Source organism: Hemitrygon akajei, chromosome 1 (genome assembly GCF_048418815.1).
Source record: "Hemitrygon akajei chromosome 1, sHemAka1.3, whole genome shotgun sequence".
NCBI lineage: Eukaryota > Metazoa > Chordata > Chondrichthyes > Myliobatiformes > Dasyatidae > Hemitrygon > Hemitrygon akajei.
Window position 1 is genome coordinate 9,956,926 of NC_133124.1, and position 20,241 is coordinate 9,977,166.

The 20,241-nt window shown below is 42.2% G+C and overlaps 1 protein-coding gene across 2 annotated transcripts in view; it reads left to right on the plus strand.

Moving 5' to 3' along the window:
• Window positions 1-8,218, plus strand: part of cdk13 (cyclin dependent kinase 13) — a 147,033-nt gene extending 138,815 nt beyond the window's left edge. For both annotated transcript variants that reach the window (XM_073032002.1, XM_073032095.1), the window contains exon 14: window positions 4,857-8,218. In XM_073032002.1, coding sequence (XP_072888103.1) covers window positions 4,857-5,734 — 878 coding nt within the window. In that variant the 3' untranslated portion in view covers window positions 5,735-8,218. The remainder of the gene's footprint in view (window positions 1-4,856) is intronic.
• Window positions 8,219-20,241: the final 12,023 nt, after the last annotated feature.

Below are 20,241 nucleotides of genomic sequence, written 5' to 3' on the forward strand. Positions count from 1 at the left end.
TCAGACAGGATGAAGAGGTCAATACTCCCCAATGCCATTAGGCTTTACAATTCAACTGCCAGGACTTAAGAACTTTTTTTAAAGCTATTATTAATGCTTTTTGAGTTAGTGATTTAGATGCATATCATATTATTACTGAGTTAAGTATTGTATGTAATGAGTTTTTGCTACAACAAGTGTATGGGACATTGGAAAAAAATGTTGAATTTCCCCATGGGGATGAATAAAGTATCTATCTATCTATCTATCTATCTAAACCTAAAAGTGTGGGTATAATAATAATCAATGATAAACAAGCTCTATCGTTGTCTAGGGGATAATGAATTGTCACATGGAAATATAAAGTTCAGTTCAGTTCATGCAGGCTGAGGTAGTTGTTGGTTGATGTGTTGTAATTGTTGGAAAGAGAGAGTGAGAGAGAGAGAGAGAGAGAGGGCGATCAAACAGTGACAGCTATTGTCTTGCAAACCTTCCTTTATGATCATGATCCGTCGATGTGTTGTTGTGGCCATTCAAGTATGACCCTTCTGTCCTTTAGCTAGACCTTTCTTCCGCGGTGGACTCGTCACCCAGGCAAGGGTGGACACACACACAAGCCCCCACCGGCCTTGCTATAACCACTGTGAGTGAAATTGACCGATCCTCCGTTCGGTCCCCGATGCCCCACACTTTCTCGTGGGTTTCTGATGCTCACTAGTGTGTCTCCTGGTGCGTCTGAGGGGTGTCACCCCAGACCTCACTTTTATCCCCACTCACGGGGTCTCAGGTGTCAATGAGGTTTGAATGACTTAACCCATCAAACCAGCCCACTCTGGCTGTCCACTGAGGAATTTTAATGAGCAGGATGGTACCACGTAAACAGCCCTCTCCGCAGCCATAAGTCTTTCGGGAGTCATAACATGGTGGATAAACATAACTCTCTCTCAGGCTGTTATCAGTAACAGATGTCCTGGCATGTTTTCTTGTGTCTCTCTTACTCTGTCGTTAGCAGCATCGAAATAGTAACGGTTTGCGATTCTCCAAAAAGGGGGGGTATGGGCAACTCTGCACCCTTCTGCCCGTCAGAATTGTTCATCCTTCGTAACAGTGTCATCAGCAAATTTACTAACCCATCCTTCCACTTCCTCATCCAGGTCACTTATAAAAATCACAAAGAGTAAGGGTCCCAGAACAGATCCCTGAGGCACAAAACTGGTCACCAACCTCCATGCAGAATATGACCCGTCTACAGCCAAGCTGGTTCTGGATCCACAAAGCAATGCCCCTTTGGATGCCATGCCTCCTTACTTTCTCAATAAGCCTTGCATGGGGTATCTTGTCAAATGCCTTGCTGAAATCCATATACACTACATCTGCTGCTCTTCCTTCATCAATGTGTTTAGTCACATCCTCAAAAAATTCCATCAGGCTCGTAAGGCATGACCTGCCTTTGACAAAGCCATGCTGACTATTCCTAATCATATTATGTCTCTCCGAATGTTCATAAATCCTGCCTCTCAGGATCTTCTCCATCAACTTACGAACCACTGAAGTAAGACTCACTGGTCTATACTGCCCTGGGCTATCTCTACTCTACTACCTTTCTTGAATAATGGAACATCATCCGCAAACGTCCAATCCTTTGGAATCTCTCCCAATGATGCAAAGATCATCGTCAGAGGCTCAGCAGTCTCGTCCCTCGCCTCCCACAGTAGCCTGGGGTACATCTTGTCCAGTCATATTTCTTATGGTTTCGGTGACTTGTCTAACTTGATGCTTTCCAAAAGCTCCAGCACATCCTCCTCCATAATATTTACATGTTCAAGCTTTTCAGTCTGCTGTAAGTCATCACTACAATTGCCAAGATCCTTTTCCATAGTGAATACTGAAGCAAAGTACTCATTAAGTACCTCTGCTCTCTCCTGGTTCCATACACACTTCTCCACAATCACACGTGATTGATCCTATTCTCTCACGTCTTATCCTCCTGGTCTTCACATATTTGTCGAATGCCTTGGGGTTTTCCTTAATCCTGTCCACCAAGGCCTTCTCATGGCCCCTTCTGGCTCTCCTAATTTCTTAAGCTCCTTCCTGCTAGCCTTATAATCTTCTAGATCTCTATCATTACCTAGTTTTTATGGTTCTTTTACCATAAGCTTCCTAATCGTCTCCAGTTCATTACATGACACCCAATCCAGTATGACTGAACCCTTAGTAGGCTCAACGACAAACTGCGACTAAAAAGCCATCACATCAGCATTCTGCAAATTCACTGTCTTGAGATCCAATACCAACCTGATTTTCACCAATGGAGCTGCATGTTGAAATTTCCCGTTACTAACAGTGCCCTTTTGATACGCCTTTTCTATTTCCTGTTGTAATCTGTAGTACTCATTGCAACTACTGTTGGGAGGCCTATATATCACGGTCATTGGGGTCCTTTTATTCTTGTAGTTTCTTTACTCAACCTACAAGGATTCAACACCTTCCAATCCTGTGTCACGATGATTTGGTGCCATTCTTTAACAGCAGAGCCACGCCACCCTCTACCTACCTTCCTATCCCTCTGATACAGCGTGAAATCTTGGACATTCAGCACTCAATTATAACCATCCTTCAGGCACGACTCAGTGATGGCTACAACATCATACCTGACGATATGTAAAAGTGCAACAAGATTATCCACATTATTTATTATATTCCGTGCATTGAGATATAACACTTTGAGTACTGTATTTGCTAACCTTTTTGATTCTGCATCTCTGATTCACTGGTACTCACCTTGCTGGCTGCAATTTTGTCCTGTATCTGCCTGCCCTTTCTGATTATCTGACTCTTGCTATCTTTGCTTTTTTACTATGCATCCTTTCCTGAGTCCCTTCACTCTGTTTCCCATCCCCCTGCCAAATTAGTTTAAACCCTTCCCAACAGCTCTTATAATATCATTACCCCTTAGGTTCTGGTGTAACCTGTCCCTTTTGTACAGATTATGCCTCCCTCAGAAGAGATCCCAATGATCCAAGAACCTGAAGCCCTGCCCCCTGCACCAGCTTCTCAGGCATGCATTTATCTGCCAAATCATCCCTCACTGGTGCGTGAGTGGCACAGATTGTTACATCCAGAAATTTATACCCTGGATGTCCTGCTTATCAGCTTTCTGCCTAGCTCTCTAAATTCTCTCTTCAGGACCTCTTTGCTTTTCCTTCCTATGTCATTGGTACCAATATGTACCAAGACATCTGGCTGTACTCTCTCTCGCTCCAAAATGCCTAGGGTTTCCTTTCTTCTACCTCTCTACCTTCTTGAAGAGTGGAGTGACATTTGCAATTTTCCAGTCTTCTGGAACCATTCCAGAATTCTTGACAGATCATTACTAATGCCTTCTCAATCTCTTCAGCCATCTGTTTCAGAACCCTGTGGACTGCTCTGTCTTCCTGCTTGTCCTTTTGATACAGTGTGTATCCTTCGGCATTAAACTCCAAGCTATAATCTTCTTTCAGCCATAATTCAGTGATGCCTACAACATCATACCTACCAATCTGTAGCAGTGCTACAAGTTCATCTATCTTATTCCATGTACTGCACATGTTCAAATATAACACCTTCAGCCCTGTATTCATCCTTTTTGATATTGTCAACCCTTTACGTTGCAACATATCCCATTGACTATTTTGCCTTGGCAACAGCTTCTCCTCACTACACATTGCTTCTGTTTATAAACCAACTAGTGTCTTCAGCACTATCATCTGCCTTTTCTACGTATTCTTGCATTAGTAACTTTGATAAATACTAGAAAGGCTAGTAATGTTATTGTGATGCCTGCATTCAGGAAATGTTTTGAGCTTATTGTAATTAAAGTATGAAAGTAAATGGTTTAAATGTGACCTATTGTTATCATTCTGTTTGTACAGAGTAAAGTAACGTCATTGCCCATGAAGCATGTGCAGTGAGAACATTACAGCACAGTGCAGGCCCTTTACCCCATGATGTTTTCCTACTCTAAAATCAATCTATCCCTTCTCTCCTACATAGCCCTACATTTTTCTATCGTCCATGTGTTTATCTAAGAGTTGCTTAAATGCCCCTAATGTATCTGACTCTACCATCACCCCTAGTAGGTGGTTCCACGCGCTCACCACTCTCTGTAGCAAACTTACCTCTGACATTTCTCTCCTCCCCCCCCCCCCCCCCCCAAATACTTTCCTCTGATAAAATTATGTCCTCTCATATTAGCCACTTCTTTCCTGAGGGGAAAAGTTTCTGGTTATCCTCTCGATTCATGCCTTGTATCATCTTGTATACCTCTATCAAGTCACCTCTCTTTCTCCTGAGAGGAAAGCCTTAGTTCACTCAACCGAATTCTCCAGGGTTTGGAGCAGGTGGCTCTCGTATCAATTAATCCATTATCAGGTTTAAGTTTCATGTTTCCATACATTGAAGCGATATGCTATGTGCCTGTATCCACAGGTTTTGTGCCATGACACCTTTAACACTATTCCTGTTGTAGAGCATTAGTTTAATTCTGTGAGCAGGAGTTACCTTATGTTCATCTGCATCACTTTCAGTGAGTTTAGTTACCAGGGCATGGAGGTATTCCATGCTTAAGCTACAACCCCTTTGCGTAATGTATGTCTGAAAAGGAGTAAACATGAGATTCTATGGGTGCTGGAAATCCACAGCAATGCACAAAAATGCTGGAGGTATGCCCGAAACATCAGCTCTTTATTTCCCTCCATAGATATTAAATTCCTCCAGCATTGTGTGTGTTACTTTGTATTTCCAGCATCTGTAGAATTTCATGTGTTGGTTCTGATTTAAAATCTTACTATTTTGTACATGTACAATGTAAAACATAGTCATAACGCTGACTTTTGCAGTTTCAGATTTCGATGATCACTCCACTGGTCAATTGGATCTCAGTGTCCCGGATCAGTCACCAGTACGTGAGCATCCTCGGATTCTGCCCCCAGACCAGAGACCTCCAGAGCCTCCGGAGCCTCCACCTGTTTCGGATGGAAGCTTCCAGGCTGAAGACCAGCATGGGGCCACCCCTTGCTCTTCGAGTGATCCAACTGCAGGAGTGAAGGCAGCCCTTCTGGAGCTCTTGGCTCAGCACCAGGCCCAAGAACTAGGACAGCCAGCTGTTGACTATCGAGCGGGCAGCAGCCTGAGAACTGCTGCAGACTACGGGGATGGATTTGGGACATCGTATTCATCGAGTAATTTCAATAGTGATGGGTACAGCAGCAGACTTGGCAGCAGTGGGGGCAGGGGCACCTTCCTGGGCAGTGCAGATGCCCCCAGTCATTCGCTCCTGGATTCAGTCTCGTCGACGTTCAGTAATCCATCATCTCGCACTGGTAGTGCACACCTACATTCTGGTTACTCTGAGGCCTTTCCTAGCTCAGTAACAGCTTACAGAGAAGGTATTGGTTATCTTGGGAATAGTGCTATGCAGTTCACTGGAGATAAAGACCACAGATTTGAATACAGTCGCACTGCTCTGCCCCCACTGGCCAGCAGTGGAAGTAATCCTGCAGCAATACCTAATAGTACTAACAGTGCAAATGTGCCTCTTGCTAAAAAACTGCAGAATTACGGATTTGTTGCCAACAGACAAGAGAACCTAGCTACCAGTGGCCCTCTTCACGGACAGAACTGGGGATCCCCTGGGCGTGGAGTAGTTTATTCTCATGCCTATAGTGGGCATATTAGCACACCAACCATCGGACGAGGCAGAGGTTTACCATATTGATTTGCAGACCAGACTTCATCTGGTATACATGAATTTTACACTGATAGACAGCTGGGAAGTCCTCTGCATTGACGTGGTTTGTAGCAGGGATTTTTTTAAAAAAAAAATGTAAAGTGTATATTTGAATGCAAATACAAGTTAATAGATTTGACAAATTTGAAGTGTGTTCTATTACAAAAACTGATTTGTACTCACAGAGAAGTAATGAAGAAAACACTAGGCTTCTCTCATGAACTGCAACATTTTCCCCATCCTCTTTCATTTAGTTTTAAAAGGATTATTTTTATGATTCTCTTTTGACAGGTTACACCCATTGGTATTGTAGCAGTTTTGAGCGGAATGGAATTTCTAGGCTAGCTGACATTTGAGGTTACAAAAAAAATAGCAAGACTACAGCCAGAAGATTGGCAAAAATTCTGTATGTGAAGTGCTTTTCTGAGTTTGGACCAACTATTATCTGTGAGCTACTTGACACTGCAAGTCTCTTAAGTAGTGTGCTTTTAGAATAAATATCTAATTAGCAAGTAGTTGTCAGTTCTTAAACTTGGAATTATTGAAGGAAGTGTGATGAATTCACATTGTGACTGAACTAAAACAACACCTCATGATTTACCCCATTTATAAAATAACAAGTATATGGTCCACTTCTCTAAACAAAATGGACCAAGATGTCAGAAACTTTGAGTAAAGTCCTTGCAGACACTGTTGCCTTGATTTGTAGTCTACTACCAAACAATTCGTACTGAATAAAAAAAGCAGCAAACATCCACTGACCCCGGTATTTTTACATCCGTCTTTCTTTATTCCTTCAGGCAGTTCATTCCTGCCTTTTGTCAAAGTAGTTTATATGGCATCAAACAATGGTAGTTGCAATCAGGATTTGAAAAGGAGCGGTTTTAGCGGAGATCTTTCTGCATTGGTGAACTTTCTCAATTTGTGTTACAATTATTTCAAAAGCCTTTTGCAATGCTGGTTGTAGTTTGAAGTGAACAGCCAAGTAAGTGACACCTATTATTCCCGATGAATTAATGCTTTAATTCATTCTTCAAACAAGTTTATAAACTCTTTTCTTTTGACGTGTCAGATCTCACAAGTCATTAGTTGTTTTGAAGTATTCATTATCTGCTGTAAATAAATGAAAATTGTCTGAAGGGACCTGTGAGAAAGGAAGCTGACGTGACTACAGTTCTGAGCATATCGTTTTGTTCTAAAGAGGAAATCTATCTTATTGAAAATGAAATAGATTTTTCATCTCTGAATTCCTGTTCTTGGACTTGAGGGGTGCTCACGATGAATTGGATCCAAAGCGGTCTGCATGCCTGAAGGTCCCCCGGTTTATTGACTTGTCAAGAATTCCTCCATAATTCACAAGGAAGTATAAAGCTGTGTGCTGAAGTGGAATGTTATTTTGGTGCAGGATGGGTGGAATATGGTGTTCCACATTCTGAATCACTGGTCTGCTCACCATAGTTCATTTTGCCATCGCATCCTATATACAAGCTTTCTGGTGCTGGATATACAGCAGCAGATACCATTTGCAATGAAATTGTTGTTGCATTTGACAGGCACGTTTAATTTTACTCAGTCTCATCTTTTTCATTAGTTCAATCTCCCCAAAGCAAAATCTGATTATAGACCAGTAAACTTTCATGTTAAATTTATTGTAACCAATTGGGTGCATTTACATTTTATTATCTTGCATTTAGCTCATTCAAGCAAATTTTCAACTGGGCACGTCTAGCAAGGGTGTATAAAATTAAAGTCTGTTATAGCTGTTCCATGCACTTTGGGGTGATATCATTGCTGGGATTAGAAAATTGCAGGGTGTTGGTGAGTTAAAGATTTTTCAAACCTGCTAAAAATTTATTAAAAATTTATTTTCCCCACTAATAAAATAATCCTTGAGTAATTCATTGGCAGTCTGCGCACTGCAGTTAGAATTTTGATTAAAGTAAGTGTACATTTCAAGGTTGTGTTGTATTCCTTTATTTTCTGTGCCCAAATTTTTTTCCAAACATACAATATAATAAGATCTCAGGTGCCCAAACCTAGTAGACATCATTACTTACTGTGAACTAGTGCTGCCCTGTACAACAATTGCTATTGTTACACTTGTATAAATTAAGACTTTTTAACTTTCACTGTTGTGCATAAAGGTACAGGTTAGATATCATTCCAAAATTGTAATATACTCGGGGATAAATGGGCACATTGACATTTTAATGCACACTCGGCTGCAAAATGCTTCCCCGTTCACCCTGAATCAGTTGGGTATTTTAGTTCCAAGTCTTCAGGACATCATTCTGTTAGTCTGCTTCATATTCACTTCAGAAGAAAATTTCAAAGTAAAAGCTATTTATACTGTAATGTTTTATGAATACTATGGCCTTTTCAAAAAGTTACATGTAATTTGTTTAAAAAAAATTCTGGCATTGTAATTTTGTATGGATCTGTAAATAAAGATGGAGATTAATTTCTGCAAAACTTCTGATTGTCTGCACTACCTGTGAATGTGGGATGGATACTGTATACTGAGGCTTGGGCCAAGTGCAGCCACCAACTTAATGTAACTTTAATCGTGTTATAAAATTTTTTTCAACAGTCAGGAAAATTTGGTGAATATTTGAAAAGAATTATTAAAGTGTGCAGTGGCCTCATAGACTAGAGAACATTTAAGAGGGAATAGAATTGGTAAGAAAATATGTGATTTTTAATTATTTTATGGTAATTTTATTTATAAATAATTTGTCAATGTAGTTTATATGGCATCGAACAATGGTAGTTGCAATCAGGATTTGAAGAGGAGTTTTAGCAGAGATCTTTCTGCATTGGTGAACGTTCTCAATTTGTGTTACAAGACAATTATTTCAAAAGCAAGAATGACAATGGACAAGAATGATTAAACATTTTTACAGAGTCGTGTTTGGCACGGTACATGCTGGGAGTGACAAACCGGGCTCACCAAGGCGAGAGCCTGCATACTTAAAAGACCGAGCCCAAAAGAGACTTCCTCCTGCATGTAGGATTCCCAGTCGATCACTGCACGATTGATCAGCCACATGTGCCACTTCCCACATTCTCACAATAGATGGTACAGCTTTTCCTCTTAAGATGTTTGACAGCATTGTGCTAACTGCTACGCTACTGTGCAACACTTTCCAGAGCCAGCCAGCGATTAACAGTTGCCGCCGTTGCCTGTGAGGAGTTTGTACATTCTCTCCGGGTGCTCTGGTTTCCTCCCGCATTCCAGAGATGTACAGGTTAGGATTAGTGAGTTGTGGACTTGCTATGTGGGCTCCAGAAGCTTGACGACACTTCCTGGCTGCTCAGAGCTCCCCTTGCTAATTTGATGGAAACAATACGTTTCACCGTATGCTTCAATGCTAGTGTGACAAATAAAGCTAATCTTTTCATCTTTTGTGTTGGTTCCAGAATATCTCAGTGGAAGTCATTCATTTAAACTGAGGAAACAGTCGTAAGACAGATATTTGTAAACTTGGGGTAACTGACCTGTAGAACGGTGTCCCATAATGTGCTCAAGTAGAATAATACATGGTTGGTTTTCTTGAGGCACTCAAGCATTTTCTTTGCACTGACATATTGATGAACTGTTGTACTTAAAGAAGGTATACAAGCTGCTCGTATGGAAGTTGCCTAATGAACATAGAGCATTTAGCACAGTATAGGTCCTTTGGACTGCAATGTTTTGCAGATCTTTTCGCCTACTCTAAAAACAGTCTGACCCCTCCTGCATAGCCCTCCATTCATGTGCCTACCTAAGAGTTTCTGAAATACCTCTAATTTATCTCTCTGTACCACCATCCCTGCATGTGTGTTCCATGCACTCACCACTCTTATGTAAAGAACTTACCTTGGACGTATTCCCATACTTTCCTTGAAACATCTTAAAATTACGCCCCCTCGTATTAGTCATTTCCTCCATGGAGAAAAGTCTTGACTGTCCACTTGATCTATGCCTGGTCTTGTACACCTAGAATATAAAAATCTACAGCATGTTACAGGCCCTTTGGCCCACAATGTTGTGCCAACAATGTAATCTACTCCAGAAACTGCCTAGAATTTCCCTTACGCATAGCCCTCCCTTTTTCTAAGCTCCATGTACCTATCTAAGAGGCTCTTAAAAGACTCTATTGTATTCGCTTTGACCACTGCCACCAGCAGTGCATTCCACGAGCCCACCACCCTGTGTGGAAAAACTTACACTGGCATCCCCCTCATGCCTATTTCCAAGCACCTTAAAACTATGTCCTGGGAAAAAGCCTCTGACTATCCACACAATCAATGCCCTCTCATCATCTTGTACACCTTTATCAGGTCATCTCTCCTCATCCATTGCTCCAAGGAGAAAAGGCTGAGTTCACTCAACCTATTCTCATAGGTATGCCCTCCAATCCAGGCAATATCCTTGTTAATCTCTGCACTCTCACTATAGTATCCACGTCCTTTCTGTAGTGAGGTGACTAGAACTGAACACAGTACTCCAAGTGGGGTCTGACCAAGGTTGTATATAGCTGTAATATTACCTCACGGCTCTTGAAATCAGTCCCACGGTTGATGAGTGGCAGCTTTGAATGTACTATCGACACGGACCCCAAGATTGCACAGATCCTCCACACTGCCAAGAGTCTTATCATTTATATATTCTTTCTTCAAATTTGATCTGCCAAAATGAACCACTTCACATTTATCTGGGTTGAAGTCCATCTGCCACTTCTCAGCCCAATTCTGCATCCTATTGATGTCTTGCTGTAACCTCTGACAACCCTCCAGACTATCCACAACACCCTCGACCTTTGTGTCGTCATTAACTTGACCTCTATCAAGTCACCTCTCACCCTCCTTTGCTCTAAAGAGAAAGCCTTAGTTGCTCAAACCTTCCTCATAAGACATGCTCTCTAATCCAGGCAGTGTTCTGGTTAAATCTGTTCTGCACCTTCTAAAGTTTCCATACCCTTCCTATAATGAGGTGACAAGAACTGAATACAATATTCCAAGTGTGGTCTAACCAGGGTTTTATAAAGCTGAAAATTTTATAGAGATGTCTCAGAGGAGATTTTAAACTTATGATAAAGTATAAAAAGAAAATGTGGGGAAATCTGAGATCATAAAGAGTTCAAGCTCATGAAAACCTCAAATATTCCATGATCTTAGTTGTGTGATACACATTAGATCTCAGCTGGAAACATTGACTGTTTATTCATTTCCATAGAAGCTGCCTGACCTCCTGAATTCCTCCAGCATTTTGAGTGTGTTGCTCTGGATTTCCAGCATCTGCAGGACCTTGTGTGTTTAGATCATGTGAATTAGCTATCTGAGCCTGTTTTGTCATTTGGGTTCAAGACTGATCTAATAGTTCCTCAAATCTGCTTTACAATCAACCTATGGCAACCTTCATTCCTTCCCCACCCTTGCTCATTAAGAATCCATTCCTTAAAATATTCAAACACTCTGCTTTCACCATCTTTTAAACAAGTGATTCTGTAGATGCTGGAAATACAGACACAAAATGCTGAAGGAACTCAGCAAGATCACATAGCATCTATGGAAAGGAATAAAGAGTCAACGTTTTGAGTTGAGACCCGTTATCAGGACGCTACTCCTGGATTAGAGAGTATATTTTATAAGGAAAGGTTGAGCATGCTAAAGCCTTTCTCTGGAATTTCAGCCTCTTTTGACTTGTTTCAAAGATTTTCAACTACTATATCTAGAAAATAATATTGTGCTTCCTTTCCTAAGTGGATAATATTTAATAGTGATCACTAAAGTTCAAAGTAATAAGCATTGTACTGTACTACTGCCACAAACAACAAATTTCATGACATACATTGGTGATAATAAGCCTGAGTCTGATTCTTTGGTTTGGTTTATACAATGTAGAGATTTTTATTGCATATTTCCTTAAACACTCTGTTTCTAGTCTTGATAAGGATCATTGATGTGAAACATTTCCATTTCTTCAGATGCCATATCATCAGAGTTTTTCCAGCATTTTCAGTTTCGGTTGCAAAGATTCTTTTGTAGGCAAAAGTAAAAGTATTTAACCCCTTTAATATGACACACCAAATCATCATTGATGCAGCCAATTGGTTTTAGAAGTCACATAATTAGTTAAATGGAGATCACCTGTGTGCAGTCATGGTGTTGCAATTGATTGTAGTAAAAATACACCTGTGTCTGGAAGCTCCGACTGCCGGTGAGTCAGTATCCTGGCAAAAACTACACCACCAAGACAAAAGAACATTCCAGGTGACTCCACAAAAAGGTTATTGAAAAGCACGAGTCAGGAGATGGATACAAGAAAATTTCCAAGTCATTGGATATCCCTTGGAGTAAAGTTAAGTCAATCATCAATAAATGGAAAGAATATGGCACAACTGTAAATCTGCCTAGAGTAGACCATCCTCAAAAACTGAGTGACCATGTGTTATGAGTGATGAACAGACCTGATGGACAATGGGGTACAGAGTTAACCATCCCCCCCCCGAGAACCACGAACTAATACTGTTGCTATGCTGACCATGAGAGAGAGACGAAAAACAGGCAAGAACATCTGCGACAGATAAGAGAGAGGGGGAAATTGCTGATTAACTGTATTGTGACTCCTTTTGAATTATTTACTGTTATGCTGCAAGGACAATAGTTTGCTCGTTAACATTCCTCAGTGGACTGAAGGAGTGGCCTGATTTGATGGACACAGTCATTCAGAATTGATGGATAGCTGAGACCCCGTTAGTAGGGATAAAAAGACAGGTCTGGAGAGACACCCTTCAGACATGCCAGTGGACACTGATTGAGGGTTGGAACCCACAGAAAGGTGGGGGCTTCGAAGACCGAACCAGGAGATCGGTCAGTAAAACTCAGTGTTACAGCAGGGCCAGTGGGGACTTGTGCGTGTGTCCACTCATGCCAGAGTGACGAGTCCACCACAGAAGAATGGTCTAGCAGAAGGACGGAGGGGTCATAGCTGAATGACCACCACAACAACGGTGCAACAGAATCAAAAGGCAACAGGAAGGTTTGCTGACTGCAACTGCTTAATCTCTCACTCACTCTCTCTCTCTCTCTCTCTCTCTCCAATGATTACAACTCAACAAGCATAACTATCTCAGCCCTCATGAACTTAACTGAACTTTATATTCTATGACAATTCTTTTACCCCTAGACATCGATAGAGCTTGTTTATTATTGCTTATTATTATTCCTACACTTTTAGGTTTGTTACTGCTACCTTGTGTTATGTATATTTGCATTATTGATATGGTTTTACTTATTTTTATTAATAAACACCTTTAAATATAGTACCACAAGACTCCAACGGATACTTCTGTCTTTGCTGGTCTGACACCCAGTTACGGGGTACGTAACACATGCAAGAAGGGGACGAGTGAGGGAGTCCACCAAGAGACCTATGACAACTCTGGAGGAATTACAAGCTTCAGTGGCTGAGATGGGAGAGTGGCAAAGAGAAAGCCACTGTTGGAAAGAAACACATGAAATCTTGGCTAGAATTTGCCAGAAGGCATGTGGAAGATCTGAAGTCAGTTGGAAGAAGGTTCTATGGTCTGATGAAACTAAGATTGAGCTTTTTGGCCATCAGACAAAGCGCTATGTTTAACACATCATAAGAAACGCACCATCCCTACTGTGAAGCACGGTGGTGGCTGCATCATGCTGTGGAGATGCTTCACTGCAGCAGGTCCTGGAAGGCTTGTGAAGGTAGAGGGTAAAATGAATGCAGCAAAATACAGAGAAATCATGGAGGAAAACCTGATGCAGTCTGCAAGAGAATTGCAACTTAAAGAGATCTGTTTTCCAGTAAGACAATGATCCAAGCATAAAGCCAAAGCTGCATGGAATGGTTCAAAAACAACAAAGTTAACATCCCGGAGTGACTAATTCAGTGTCCAGACCTCAATCCATTTGAGAATTTGTGGCTGGATTTCAGAAGGTCTGTTCACTCATGATCCCCATGCAATCTGACAAAGTTTAATCAGTTTTGTAAAGTAGAATGTGGAAAAATTGCAGTGTCCAGATGTATAAAGCTAATAGAGACCTATCCACACAGACTCAAAGCTTTAATTGCTGCCAAAGGTGCATCTACTAAACACTGACTTGAAGGGGATGAATACTTATGCAATAAATTATTTTGTTTTATATTTGTAATTAATTTAGATCACTCTAATCTGCTTTCACTTCAACATGAAAGGGTATTTTTCTGTTGATCAGTGTAAAAAGAAGCCAAGTGAAATTCACTGTGATTCAAAGTTGTAAAACAATAAAATATGTAAACTTTGGGGGGGGGGGGGGGAAACATTTTATAGGTACTGCTAAGTATTTGGATAGACATTGACTGATTAAGGATAGTCAGCATAGCTTCATGCGTGGAACTTACCAGGGAAGTGGATGTGCTCCACTTAAATTTTAGTGAGGCATTTGACACAGACCTTCACGAGAGTTTGGTCAGGAAGATTCAAGATGAGGTAGTTAATTGGATTAGACATTGGCTTTGTGGGAGTTGCCAGAGAGTGGCTCGCTGACTGAAGCCCTGTGTTAGTGGTGTACCACAGGGATCAGTACTGGGTCCTTTCCTGTTTGTCATCTCCATCAACGATCTGGATGATAATGTGGTCAACTGGATCAGCAAATTTGCGGATGACACCAAGATTGAAGATACATTGAAGGCTATCATGGCTTGCAAGGGGATCTGCATCAGCTGGAAAAATGGCAAATGGCTTTCAATGCACACGATTGTGAGGTTTAGCAGTTCAGTAGGACCAACCAGGCTAGGCCTTGCACAGTAGGGCACTTAGGAGTGTGGGAGAACAAAGGGATCTGGGAATACATTCCATAATTTGTTGAAAGTGGTGCCACAGGAATATAGGGTTGTAAGAAAAACTTCTGGCACATTGGCCTTCATAAATCAAAATATTGAATACAGGCGATGGGATATTATGTTGAAGTTGTATAAGATGTTGGTAAGGCCTACTTTGGAGTATTGTGTGCAGTTTTGGTCACCTACCTACAGGAAAGATGTAAACAAGGTTGAAAGAGTACAGACAAAATTTACAAGGATGTTGCTGGGTCCAGAGGACCTGAGTTCTGAAGTAAGATTGCATGGGTTCGGAATGTAGAAGATTGAGAGGAGATTTGATAGAGGCATACAAAATTAAATTACGAGGGGTATAGATAGGGTAAATGCAAACAGACTTTTTCCACTGAGGTTGGATGGGACAACAATGAGAGGACATGGGTTAAGGGTGGAAGGTGAAAAGTTTAAGGGGAACGTGAGGGGAAACTTCACTCAGAGGGTGGCGAGAGTGTGGAATGAGCTGCACCACAAGTCGTGCATACGAGCTTCATTTCAACATTCAAGTGAAGTTTGGATAGGCACGTGGATAGTAGGGGTATGGAGGGCTATTGTCCCAGTGCAGGTTGATGGGAGTAAGCAATTGAAATAGTTTGGCACTGACTAGATGGTCCAAAGAGCCTGTTTCTGTCCTGTACTTCTCTATGACACTAAATCGCACAACTTTGCAAGGTAACACATAAAAATGCTGGGGTTCTCAGCAGGTCAAAGTAAACAATGCTGAGATTAATTTCTCTGTGGCATTCACAGTAAACACAAAAATACAATATAATCAATGAAAAACAGCACATAAATGGACAAACAGCTGGAGAAACTCTGCAGGTCAGGCAGTATGTTAACCTCTGGGCCAAGAACCTGCTTCAGGACTGGAAAGGAAGGGGGAAGATGTCAGAATAAAAGGGTGTGGAGAAGGGAAGGAGGACAAGCTGGAATGTGATAGGTGAGACCAAGTGGCTGGGGGAAGGGAAATTAAGTAGTACAGGAAGTGATAGGTGGAACAAGGCAAAGGGCTGGAGAAGGGAATTGGAGAGGAGAGTTGGCCATGTGAGAAAGGGCTCCAGGGAGAGGTGATTGCCAGGAGAGGAGAAGAGGTCAGAGGCCAGATTGGTGAAGACCGATGTGTAAAAAAGGCACGAAGGATCATTGCGGACCCGAGTCACCCCAACCACAAACTGTTCCAGCTGCTGCCATCTGGGAAACGGTACCGCAGCATAAAAGCCAGGACCAACAGGCTCTGGGACAGCTTCTTCCACCAGGCCGTCAGACTGATTAACTCATGCTGTCACAACTGTATTTCTATGTTATATTGACTGTCCTGTTGTACATACTAATTATTATAATTTACTATAAATTACACATTGCACGGTAACCTAAAGATTTTTACTCATGTATATGAAGGATGTAAGTAATAAAGTCAGTTCAATTCAATAATGCTCCAGCTTCCATCACCAAGAGGTTAGTTATGTACATTAACTATTTGAATAGTCAACAATGGTAGCAGAGCTAGCATAATGCTTTACAACGCCAGTGATCTGGGCTCGATTCCTGCCACTGTCTGTAAGGAGTCTGCACGTTCTCTCTGTGACTGTGTGGGTTTCCTCCCAAAGATGTACGAATTAGTAGGTTAATTGGTCACATGGGTGTATTTCGGCATCGCGAGTTCGTTGGGCCAGAGGGTCTGTTATAATGCTGGTTCACTAACTAAATTAAAATTAAAATTAAAATCAATTAAAATTAGATCTTGTCTACTTGAATATTATAACCTCCCATGATTATTAAAATACCTTTAACATAACCCCACCACTTATTTGTTGATTAATATTGCTCCCAGTTAAACAGTCTTTTTATTAATACCACTAGTGCTCTTTGTCTCTTGATATTGCATTGCCAACAGAGATTTTATTTTGGGTTTTCTTGCGCGTCAGACCGTAAGATATAGGAGCAGAATTAGGCCATTTGGCCCATCGAGTCTGCTCCACCATTTCATCACGGCTGATCCAATTTTCCTCTCAGGCCCAATCTCCTGCCTTCTCCCCATATCCCTTGGCTCCGGAATGTGCGGCCCCAGGACATCCTCGGGCCTGCTGGTCGTTAGCACAAATACCACATTTCACTGTGTTTCGAAGGGCATGGGATAAATATATCTAAACCTTGATTTGAATCTAATCTGAATTTGTAGGAATGATCATATGTTGTATTTCAGAATTTAATAATATAGCAATATAATAATTTAATAATATTATATTAGAATAGAGGGTGGTGAGATTGTGGGACGAGCTGCCAGTGGAAGTGATGGATGCAAGCTTCGATAAGACCATAATTTCCCTCTCAGCCCTAATCTCCTGTCTTCCCCCATAATCTTTCATGCCCTGACTAATCAAGAATCTATCAACCTCTGCCGTAAATATACCCAATAACTTGGCCTCCACAGCCGCCCGTGGCACTGAATTCTACAGATTCACTGGCTAAAGCAGTTCCTCCTCATCTCAAAGAGGATCCCACCACCAAGCACATCTTTCCCTCCCCCCTACTTTCTGCTTTCCGCAGGGATCACTTCCCTTGTGACTCCCTTGTCCATTCGTCCCTCCCCACTGGTCTCCCCCCCCCCCCACCCTGGAACTTATCCTTGCAAGTGGAACAAGTGCTACTCCTGCCCTACCACCACCTCCCTCCCTACCATTCAGGGCCTCAAACAGCCCTTCCAGGTGAGGCGACACTTCACCTGTGAATCTATTGGGGTCATCTACTGGTATGGCCTCTTGTATATTGGTGAGACCTGACACAGATTGGGAGAGCACTTTGCTGAGCATCTACACTCTGTCTACCAGAAGAAGCAGGATCTCCCAGTGGCCACCCATTTTATTTCCACTTCCCATTCCCATTCCGATATATCACGTCCTCCTCCACTGTCACAATGAGGCCACACACAGGTTGGAGGAGCAACACCTTATATACCACGTGGATAGGCTCCAACCTGATGGCATGAACATAAATTTCTCAAACTTCTGATAATGCCCCCCCTTTTCTCTATTCCCCATTCCCGTATCGCTCTCTCACCTTATCTCCTTACCTGCCCATCACCTGCCTCTGGTGCTCCTCCCTCTTCACTTTCTTCCATGGCGCCTGTCCTCTTCCATTAAATTCCCCCTTCTCCAGCCCTGTATCTCTTTCACAAATCAACTTCCAGCTCTTTACTTCAGCCCTCCCCCTCCCAGTTTCACCTTTCACCTTGTGTTTCTCCCTCCCCTCCCCTTCTGCCACCCTTTTTCTCTGACTCCTCATCTTTTTCTTTCCAGTCCTGATGAAGGGTCTCAGCCCGAAACGTCAACTGTTTACTCTTTTCCATAGGTGCTGCCTGACTTGCTGAGCTCCTCCAGCATTTTGTGTGTGTTACTTGGATTTCCAGCATCTGCAGATTTTCTCTTTTTTCCTCCTCATCTCCGTACTAAATGGATACTCTGAGACTGTGTCCTCTGGTCTTGGACTCCCCAGCTATAGGAAACATCCTCTTCACATCCACTCTTATTGAGGCCTTTCAACATTTGATAGGTTTCAATGAGATCCCCCCAACTCATTCTTCTGAACCCCAGTGAGTATAGACCCAGAGCCATCAAACGCTCTTCATAGGATAACCCTTTCATTCCAGGAATCATTTTTGTGAACCTCCTTTGAACCCTTTCCAATGTCAGCACACCTTTTTAAGATAAGGGGCCCAAAACTGCTCACAATACTCCAAGTGAGGCCTCACCAGTACTTTACAAAGTCTCAACTTCCCCAGTTACTGCTCTCACGTCTCACTCATTTGCCAGCATCTATGAACATAAGAAATAGGAGCAGGAGTCGGCCATCTGGCCATTCGAGCCTGCACTACCATTCAATAAGATCATGGCTGATCTGGCCATGGACTCATCTCCACTTACTTGCCTTTTCCCCATAACTCTTCTTGCTTTCAAGAAGGAGCTACATAGGTATCTTATGGATAGGGGAATCAAGAGATATGGGGACAAGGCTGGAACCGGGTATTGATGGTAGATGATCAGTCATGATCTCAAAATGGCGGTGCAGGCTCGAAGGGCCGAATGGTCTACTTCTGCACTTATTGTCTATTGTCTATAATTTCCCTACTGTGCAAAAATACTGTGCAACCTTGTCTTAAATATATTTCCTGAGGTAGCCTCCACTGCTTCATTGGGCAGAGAATTCCACAGATTCACCACACTCTGGGAAAAGCAGGTCATCGTCATCTTCATCCTAAATCTACTCCCCCCGAATCTTGAGGCTATGTGCCCTAGTTCTAGTCTCACCTACCGGTGGAAACAACTTTCCTGCCTCTATCTTACCTATCCCTTTCATAATTTTATATGTTTCTATAAGATCTCCTCTCATTCTTCTGAATTCCAGTGAGCACAGTCCCAGGCGACTCAAACTCTGCTTATAGTCTAACCCCCTCTTCTCTGGAATCAACCTGGTGAACCTCCTCTGCACCGCCTCCAAAGCCAGTACATCCTTCCTCAGGTAAGGAGACCAGGCAAGGAAGATTTTGAAGAACTTAAATGTGATAGTGTGATCGCTCAAATCAAGTACGATGTTCTGGCTGTCTATCGATGGGTCCTCAGGTGATGTGGAGGCCAGTCTGGGATCTACATACTTAATCTGGGATTCCCTTAATGGAGTATGCGTGTGTGTGACTATTTCAATGTGAAACACAGGCAGCCACCACACGGCCCGTGACAGATCGGCGTCAGGGTCCAGTGACATGGATTGCAAGACAACTGGGGACCATTTGCTGCCGTGGCCTTCCTCCATCACTGCCACTGTGATGTGTCATCATCTTCTGGCAGCCCCACCACTGAGGTCTTGTTCGGACTGGTCTTCGTCTGGAACCTCTCCTTTGACCTCACCACCATGGGTGACCCTACCAGAAGCTAAGCTCCAGTCAGCATCACTCTCAGGAACTCACAAACCTCTCCACCACGGCAAGATGACGATCTTTGGGGAAGGATTTTATAGATGAGTTTTATTTGTCACACGCACATCAAAGCGTACAGCGAAATGCGTCACTGTGTCAAATCAAACCAGCGAGGAATTTGCTTGGCAGCCCCCAAGTGTCGTTACATTTCCGGTATCAACATAGCATGCCCACAACTTACTAACCCTAACCTCTACGGGGGGAAATTGGAACACCCAGAAAAAACCCACGCAGTCACGGGGCAAATGTACAAACTCCTTACAGACAGTGGTGGAAATTGAACTCTGATCATTCAGCAGGCGGGGTAATAGTGTTACATGAACCACTGCTCTCCCATGCTCCCTCATTCTTAATAATCTCAAGGTGAAGCCTCTGGAATGTGACTTAAAATCACAGAATTCTATTCTAACCCACGCAAGAGCACTAAGTGAACTGAGTCGCCAAAGTTAAATTTTCAGCATTTGGAATGATGTGTAATTATACCCTTATTTGATAGTTAAAGATAAGAATAGGATAAAAATAAATAGCTCTACTTAAAAAGTTGTGAAACAAGCATAAAGGAATAAATATCGTCTTTCTTTACTATAATTGAATGACTTGAATGCATATGATATTTCAAGATCAAGTTTATTATCATCTGACCGTACATAT